At 35.2% G+C, this 9,100-nt stretch overlaps 1 protein-coding gene across 1 annotated transcript; it reads left to right on the top strand.

The window, feature by feature from the left end:
* The first annotated feature begins 8,293 nt into the window (after positions 1-8,293).
* Positions 8,294-9,100, top strand: LOC108699084 (olfactory receptor 5B21). The gene has a single exon (XM_018230946.1). It carries the CDS (start codon positions 8,294-8,296, stop codon positions 9,098-9,100), a length of 807 nt encoding a protein of 268 aa, XP_018086435.1.

Below are 9,100 nucleotides of genomic sequence, written 5' to 3'. Positions count from 1 at the left end.
CAATCTAACTTACTGTGTTACTATTTTTCCATAAATGGAAATGATTATGTGAAAACCCATCATGAAGTAGATTCACATATGGCATTTTGAGGTACCTGGGAATGCTATGAAATTATTTTTAGAAAATAACATCATTTAATAGGCTGGGATCCTATTACTTGCAGGATGCAAAATCTATCCACCAGTAAATTCAGACATGGGTTTTGCAATGTAATGTAATACTTCCTAAATACAATTACACAGTACTGTTTTCTTGTAGCTAATACAAAGTTTTCTGTGGCCACAGTTTCATAATATGATAAGTGAGTGAAAGTCGTGGAAGTTTGGTCAACTTTGTTTAAAGAAAAAAATTTGATTTATTTGATTTTTACGCACTCTACTGTTTTCTTTTAGCTAATACAAAGTATTCTGTGGCCACAGTTTCATAGTTTTTTTTTGCTCTGTCATTTTCGATAAAAAATATTGATAAGTGAGTTAAATTCGTGGAAGTTTGGTCAACTTTGTTTAAAGAAACAAATTTGATTTATTTGAGTTTTACTCACTCTACTTATATTGTGGCTATAGAATATCATGATTGGGATGATAAGTAATGTTTTTTTTTAACTTTAAATTGAAGGTGGCCAACCTGCCCTGTACTACACTTTCAGCTGAAGTTTCCAGATCCACCTCCTCATTTTAGTAAGAAACATAATTTTTCAAAGTTGGTGCTCAGCTCAAGTGGATTATGGAGAATTCTTATGAAACAAATTTCAACCAATTCTTTCTCCTCAGTCTTGCTGATACCACATACCTAGGCCTCCAGCATCCTCATATTCCTCATTATGTATATATTAACATTATCAGTAAGCTCTCTGCTAATTATTGTGGTGAGAATCAATTTGCGGCTTCACACCCCAATGTATTTTTTCTTATGCAACCTGTCCATCATTGACATTGGCATAAGTTCTTCAATTGTACCCAAACTTATCATAATTACAATAACTCAGGATACAAGAATTTCACGTCTTGATTGTGCTTCACAAATGTTCTTCCATTCAGTCCTTGTAGCAACAGAGTGGCTGTAATGGCCTATGACAGATACGTAGCCATCTGTAAGCCTCTGCACTATAATACAATCACAAACAAGAAGTTCTGCATTACCATGGCTGCTGTTTGCTGGACTTTAGGTTGCACAAATTCTAGCTTTCATGTACCATACATCTTCCATATGTCTTTTTGCAGGTCCCATCATGTCAATCATTTTTTCTGTGAGTTACATATCTTTTCCCGTATGTCCTGCCAAGATACCTGGATTCAGGAAGTATCAATGTACATCTCAGCTTGTACAATTGGCCTTATTGCATTCATATTGACTCTTTTTTCATATATCATGAAAAAATTTTCTTATATCATCTCCACTATCCTAAATATCCGTTCCACTGAAGGAAGACATAAAGCTTTCTCTACATGTGCATCACATCTCACAGTGGTCTCTCTCTACTACGGGCCTCTGATGTTCATGTATTTTCGTCCTCACTCCAGAAACTCTCCTAACACAGAGAACACTGTGTCCATTATTTACACTGTTGTGACTCCAATGCTGAATCCCATCATCTATAGCATAAGGAATAAAGATATTAAATTTACCATACGAGGAAGCAGCCAAAACACTATCTGATAACGTTTGCCTAAGGTTATTTTTATTTCTTTTACACAGTGTGAAAGCTTATATTTGGTTTACTTGTGTTTTTTTAAAAAACATACTTTATTTCTACATATTACCAAACATTCTTTTGATGTATCAAAACCAAAAATAATAATAATAAAAAGTGGAACATTGCATATTTAAAAGAATCTAGGAGAACCAAAAAAAAGACTATATCAATCAAAGCAGTTTTATGACAATATTATGCTCACTTATAGATAACAGAGTCACGTGTTTCTTGGTATTAACTGAACTGTTTGTTCTTTCCTCACCAACCTCAGGACGAATTGTAATATTATCAATAAAAAGTGTTTATTATGGAAGGGGAGGGAAATTCTATGCTTGAGGCACCCAGAGGTGAGCCTTAAATTTGCAGTTGGTCTTTTTATTTTTTTGTGATTTTGTTTTACTTTTTATTATTGCTGCACTCAGGCAGGAGTTAGAATCTAAATTGTTATTAATTCACATCTCACAGCTCCTTCACACAAAGAAAAAAAAGTGTTTCACATTTGTGACATACAGTACCTGAAAGGAGTCATTTTCTTTAAAATTAACTTATAGAGGTATGGGATCCATTACCAAGAAACCCATTTTCCATAAAGCTCCTATTTACGGAAAGGTCTCCATTTTATCCAAACAATCCAAATTGTTATGATTTTCTTTTTCTCTGTAATAATAAAACAGTACCTTGTACCCAACTAAGATATAATGAATCCTTATTGGAAGCAAAGCCTATTGGGTTTAATTAATGATTACCTGATTTTCTAGTAGGGTTAAGGTATGAAGATCCAAATTATAGAAATATTTACGTTATCTGGAAAACCCCAGGTTCCGAGCGCTCTGGATAAAAGGTTCTATACCTGTATATTATGAAAAATTACGAATTTGAATAAGCAAGTTTTTATTTTTCATCAAAAATACTCTAAACTCAAATGTGTGCTGATTTTTATAAAAACTTGAATTTTAAAAACTTTATATCTTAAAATTGTGAAAAAAAACTTGAATGCAGTGCCATTGCTTTCTACGGATCATTTTCATAGAGTCTACCGACGTTCAAAAACAAGACATGTCTGACAAAGGAGCATGCCCCCAAAACATTACACTTCATTAAACACACAGGGGTTATCCCAGCTTGTATGGAGTCTTATGTGCCGGTAATTTCGGTTTCCAGTATACTTGAGAGGGTGCAGGTTCCACCATACTGTGCACCAGACCATCTTATCATAAGAGGACAGGGTGGCTGGCGGGTTATCTGTTGAACTACTGTTGACTTCTATATGAACTCCCTAGCTTTTAGATCCTATTGGGTTTATTTAATATTCAAATGTTCTTTAGTATACTAAAGGTGTTCCTAATTATGGAAAGATCCCTTGTCTGGAAACCCTAAGTACCAAGCATTCAGCTTAGTGACAAATGATCTTGTGCAATTTCATAAAATGCCAAAATTTTGGCTAATGCATTGAAGTCAATGGGAAACTAAATGAGCTAGCTAATACTTAAAAAGTCCATATAACTGTTAATTAGAGAAGAGTTCACACAACAAGGGGCACATTTACTAAGGGTCGAATATCGAGGGTTAATAAACCCTCGAAGTAAAATCCTTCGAATTCGAATATCGAATTGGAAGGATCTTAGTGCAAATCCTACGATCGACCGATCGAATAAAAAACGTTAGATCGAACGATAAAATCCTTTGAATCAAAGGATTCGATCGATTTTAAGCGATCGATCGAAGGATTTTTCTTTGATCAAAAAAAGCCATTAAAGCTTCAGAGTGTAAACCTGGCATTTACACTAGTGTTGAAAGAAATCCCCCATTTTGCTTTGCTTAAAAATCTGGGAAACCATGGAAAATTATGTAACAGATATTATAGATGTGGATAAAAAAATAAATGGGTAAGTATATGGCCTCCAGTGTACATGTCCTATCCTCGAAAAACTTACCCAAAACTGTGGTTCACTTCCTAAAGCTTAGAAACGACATTCTAAATAAAAAATCGAAGGTTCATGAGTCAATTTATTAATGTTTGTATTTTTTGTTTATTAGCACAAAAAATGCTAATAAATTATGAAAAACATGATAGTATTTAATTAAGAACCACCAAGAAACTCTTTTACAAAACTTAACCATCTAAAAGCTGGCAAGGTCACTCGGAGCTGTCCCTTTTCAATTTTAAAATCTTTCTTTGTTTTTTGGGGGTTTTTTTGTTTGCATACAAAAAAATGTTATGAGAACGAGGATTTCTAGGTTTTCATATTCTTATTCATTACATGTTTTTATCTGTTCTTTTATTAAATAAGTAGACAGTTGTGGATTGTGGATTATAGTTCATTTGTGGTAGAAAACCTGTATAACCTAACAAATTTGAATTCTCTTAAATAGGTCTCTAAGCGTTTGGTTGCAGCAGGCCAAAAGATAGTTAATCCTAGCAATCCAAAATAACTTGGGGGGCAAAAAAAACTAAAATATAGCATATGTAGTTTCTACCTAGTTGCATTATTGAAGAACTGATGTGCGTAAAAGAATATATCCTTGAATGTGTTCTTAAATGTACATGCTGTAGTAGGGGCAGGTTTATCAAAATGTGAGATTAGAGCTCATCACATAAAAACTCACCTACTTTCTATTCATTCTTATGGGATTTTCAGAAGCGTATTTATCAATGGGCAAAAGTTACAATTCGTTATTTGATTAAAAAAAAGTGGGCGAGTTTTTTCTGTGGTGGACTCTAATCTCACTCTTTGATAAATCAGTTTCGCAAATTTGTTGGCGAAGTGAAACAGGACAGATTTCCTCAGCCATCAATTTCATCTAAAACATATGCATATAAGCAGAGCTTAGCAATGTCACCCGTTAAAATTGGTGCTATGGGGCAGATTTATCAAGGGTCAAATTTTGAAGTAAAAAATACTTTGAAATTCGACCATCGAATTGAAATACTTCGAATTCGAATATCGAAGTCAAATATTTTTCACCGAACTTGCCCATCGAACGATCAAAGTAAAAACGTTCGAACGATTTTAGCGTACGATCGAACAATTTTACTACGATGTGTGAAGACTTAGAAAAATGCATTAGAAGGTTCCCATAGGCTAACATAGCACTTCGGCAGGTTTAATTTGGCGAACTATTGAAGTCAAAGTTTTTTAAAGAGACAGTACTTCGATTATCGAATATTCGAATTTTAAAACTATTTTACTTCGAATCGAATTCGAAGTAAAATCGAAGTCGTAGTATCCTATTCGATGGTATAAGTATCCAAAAAATTACTTCGAATTTCGTGTTTTTTTACTTTGAAAATTCCCTCGAATTCACTTAGACCCTTGATAAATCTGCCCTTAGTGATGTTTTGGGTTTCACATGAACAGAGCCGGCCAGGCGGGGCAGGTTGCCTAGGACACCTCGGGCCACAGCGCCGGCTGGTTGTGTGCATGAGTGCAAACACTGTCGTGCATGCGTGGAAAGACACTGGCACGCATGCACGAATAGACGCTGGTGATGCAGAAGTGCAATCGCGAATCGGCACACACGGAAGCAAACGGTCCAGAGAGGGGACCGGGTTAGGGGTAGGAGCCAGAGAAGGTATGTACATGGCACCACCCTGCTTTGCGCCTAGGCACATGCCTACTCTGCCTACCCCTAGTTCCAGCCCTGCACATGAATCACTACAAGTTGTCATTATAAAGAAAAACATACCCCCTGTTTAAAATTATGAGGAAATAATTAGTCCCCACAAGTTCCATGACATCTATAGATTCACTTGGCCTGTGGTCTTTTGCTTTTAGATATTCATAGAACTCCCTGTGACTTCTAATATATTTTACAGTAGGGAATACATTATTCTCTTTTTAAACATAATTAAACTGAGATACAGGGTATTACAGTACACTGGTAGGGATCATTTGACACAGCACTTCAAGGAAAAAATGCACAAATTATGGCCACTTGACTTAATTCAACAAACAATTACTTGTTAAAGAAATACATTGTAATACGGAAATTCCAAATAACACTGAGAGATCTGAAATTGCATTGGGACGTCTTTAATTAATGGATGATTTCATTACTAAATATATTGCTCCTGTGGGACTAATAGCTCAGAAAAGTATTTAAATACAAGGACCACTACTATCAAGTTAGCACTAACATACAAATGTTTATGAAGACACAGCAAATACCATTTCGGATTTCATCCAAAGAAAGCACCGATTCTAAGGCCATGATAACGTTCTTCATCTAAGGTCGGGACACTGGAAATGAACATTCTTAGAAATCACAAAAAAAATCTAATATATTTTACAAATGTGATAAAGTTATCACATTTTTAGGAAATAATGAACTACAGTATCAGATTTTAAACTTTAATATCCAGATATTTTAGAGCTGCCTATACGCCAGGGCAGTTTTTGAGTTTTTTAACTACAGATGGATGGACAGTCACAGGTCATCCTATTAACTTAGAGTTTAATGCAGTTACAGTTTTACAACTCAATAAGGATCATTTAATACAAAAACTCAATAAGGATCATTTAATACAAAAGCACATTGAGCAAAGTTGAATGTTGGATGCTTTTCGCCATATGTTTTACCAAAAGAATTTTCCTACAGTTCCAATGACATTGCATTTAATTTTGCCCGATGTATACAGCAAGCAAGCAATAGTAGTACTTGTGTTTTAATGTGAATTGGACACAACTGTGCCGAAAAGTAGAAATGTCATAAATAATTCCAACAATGAGCAAGTAAGTGCTGTGCTTGGTGCAATGAAATGTACAATGAAGCTCCAACTGTGTTTTCCTGCACTGTTTTGCCTTGCTAACTTTCTGTCATTTTAGGAAAGTCTCATTGAGGAACTGCACTTTTGGATTCATCTCAGTAAAATGCCAAACATTTGACTTGAATCTGTAACACACATGTCTCAGAAAACATAACCTCCAGCTGGCTTGGCAATAAGAACATTCTATCATTTTCCACTGTCAGCATCAGACTGTATCCACTGTATCCACTGGAGTACAACCGTCTCTCATTACATTTCTGGCTCATTCTCTGGTAGCAGATTAAGGAACACTTAGAGGCCCATTTACTAAAGGTCAAATCGGTATTAGAGGTTTTTGAAACCATGATAAACTCTATTTCTCTAAAATCAAAGCCACAAAAAAATATCTACATAAAAAATTATGAAAAAAATAGCTGTCAAATAAATTCGGAAACCCAGAATTTTTTCATGAACGAATGAAAAATTCATACGACAATGATTGTTTTGATCTCCTAAAACCACAAACAAAGGGCTGATCTTTGCAAGAAAAGAAAGAGAACTTTCATTGACTTCTACATGACCTCGACATCTTTTACTTGCTGTACTTTTGTATTTATAGATTTTATAGTTTTTACGAAAAAATTGTGGGTTAAGTAACTGTATGAAAAATTTTTGCTTGCGCACTAGAAAGTACGAATGGTCATAAATCTGAATAAGGCAAACAAAAATCTCAATTACTAGCTCAAATAACCCAGAAAACATCTAAAAGTCAAAATTAAAGAAAGTTGTACAACTGTGTAATTACAGCTCCCATTGACTTCTATAGACCTTGACAGCTTTTATATGGTTATATTAAGCTTAATTTAAAAACAAAATTTGTGTCTTAGGGTAATTAAAAAAAAACATGATTTTTTGGCAATACAAGCTTTATTAAATGGGCCCCTTACTGTGGCAAGTAAACAGGAACTCAATATATTCTAACTACTCATTGTTAACTCTGTGGTGAATACATAGAATAACACTGGACAAAGCTTTCACGTTCAGGAGCTTGCCCAAAGAAATGGAGTCAACCATTACACAGTAACATCATGAAGTAACAATGCACAATGGTCCTAACCCGCTTCAGATCTTCATAGTCAACTTGCTTCAGACTTTGCCATGTAAATCTACATCGTAACAAGTTCCTGGGTTCACTATATTTGATTTATCTGTTTCTCGGTTTTCTCTTCTACTTTTTTTGTCTACTAAATGCACTGACCTGTGTCTGTACTTCCAATTATGACTTTGCCTATTTTACTAGTTAGTACTTCCTCCTAAGTCCTCCTTTCCTGGCCCTGATGGTCTTGAAGCTGAGACACACGTATTATAATGCAGCCTCTTTAATTTTGAAGTATCTGCCCAAACTTAACCTTTTCCACCCTCTGATATAGATCCAGGGAAGTTCAACTAGATTATTTGGCGTTTGATCTTTCCCCTGCTTACAAAAGCCAGCAGGATTTGTATCTATAAACCATCCAAATATCACCAATTTGAATAATAATCTAACATGGATGGCTCTGGATGTCCAGTGATGGCAATATTAGGAATAGTCTATTTCTCTAGAGCTTCCTGCATGTCTGATACCTGCTATGAATAAATCAGACTATGGCCTGAATTGATCCTAGAGAATATTTATTTCTCAGACTTATTATTTAGTTCTAGTGAGCCAATAGATATGGAGAACGCAAATGAAACTCCTTCCAATAGATTCTTCCTCCTCAGTCTTGCTGATACCCCATGCCTAAAAGTCCTAAGTATGCTAACCTTCCTACTAATATATATGCTCACATTGTCAGTAAACTCTTTACTTATCATGATGATGAGAATCAATTTGCGGCTTCACACCCCAATGTATTTCTTCTTAAGCAACTTGTCCATCATTGACATTGGCATAAGTTCTTCAGTAGTACCTAAACTTGTCATAATTACAATAACTCAAGATAAAAGTATTTCACGTCTTGATTGTGCTTTGCAGATTTTCTTCCATTCTGCCCTAGTAACGACTGAGTGTATTATTCTGGCTGTTATGGCCTATGACAGATACGTGGCCATCTGTAAACCTCTGCACTATAACACAATTATGAACAAAAGATTCTGCATTTCCATGTCTACTGTTTGCTGGGCTGTGGGTTGTATCAATTGTGGCATTCATGTACCATACACCTTACAACTGCCTTTTTGTAGGTCCCACCATGTCAACCATTTTTTCTGTGAAATACCTGTGATTTTAAGCATGTCTTGCCAAGATACCAGGCTTCATGAGGTTTCAATGTACATCTCAGCTTGTACACTTGGCCTTAGTTCATTCATGTTGATTGTTTTTTCATATATTTATATAATCACTACTATTCTGAATATCCATTGCACTGAAGGAAGACATAAAGCTTTCTCTACATGTGCATCACATCTCACAGTGGTCTCTCTGTACTATGGGCCCCTGATGTTCATGTATTTGCGTCCTCACTTCAGAAACTCTCCTAGCACAGAGAAGATTGCATCTGTTATTTACACAATTGTGACTCCAATGCTAAATCCCATCATCTATAGCATAAGAAATAAAGATATCAAAATTACCACTGAACAAGCAGTCATAAAATTATTCCATACCTTACATAGATAA

Source organism: Xenopus laevis, chromosome 8L, assembly GCF_017654675.1.
Source record: "Xenopus laevis strain J_2021 chromosome 8L, Xenopus_laevis_v10.1, whole genome shotgun sequence".
In the NCBI taxonomy this organism is placed as follows: Eukaryota; Metazoa; Chordata; class Amphibia; order Anura; family Pipidae; genus Xenopus; species Xenopus laevis.
Note: the sequence above shows the minus strand (reverse complement) of the source record. Positions and strands in the feature narration are given on the sequence as shown.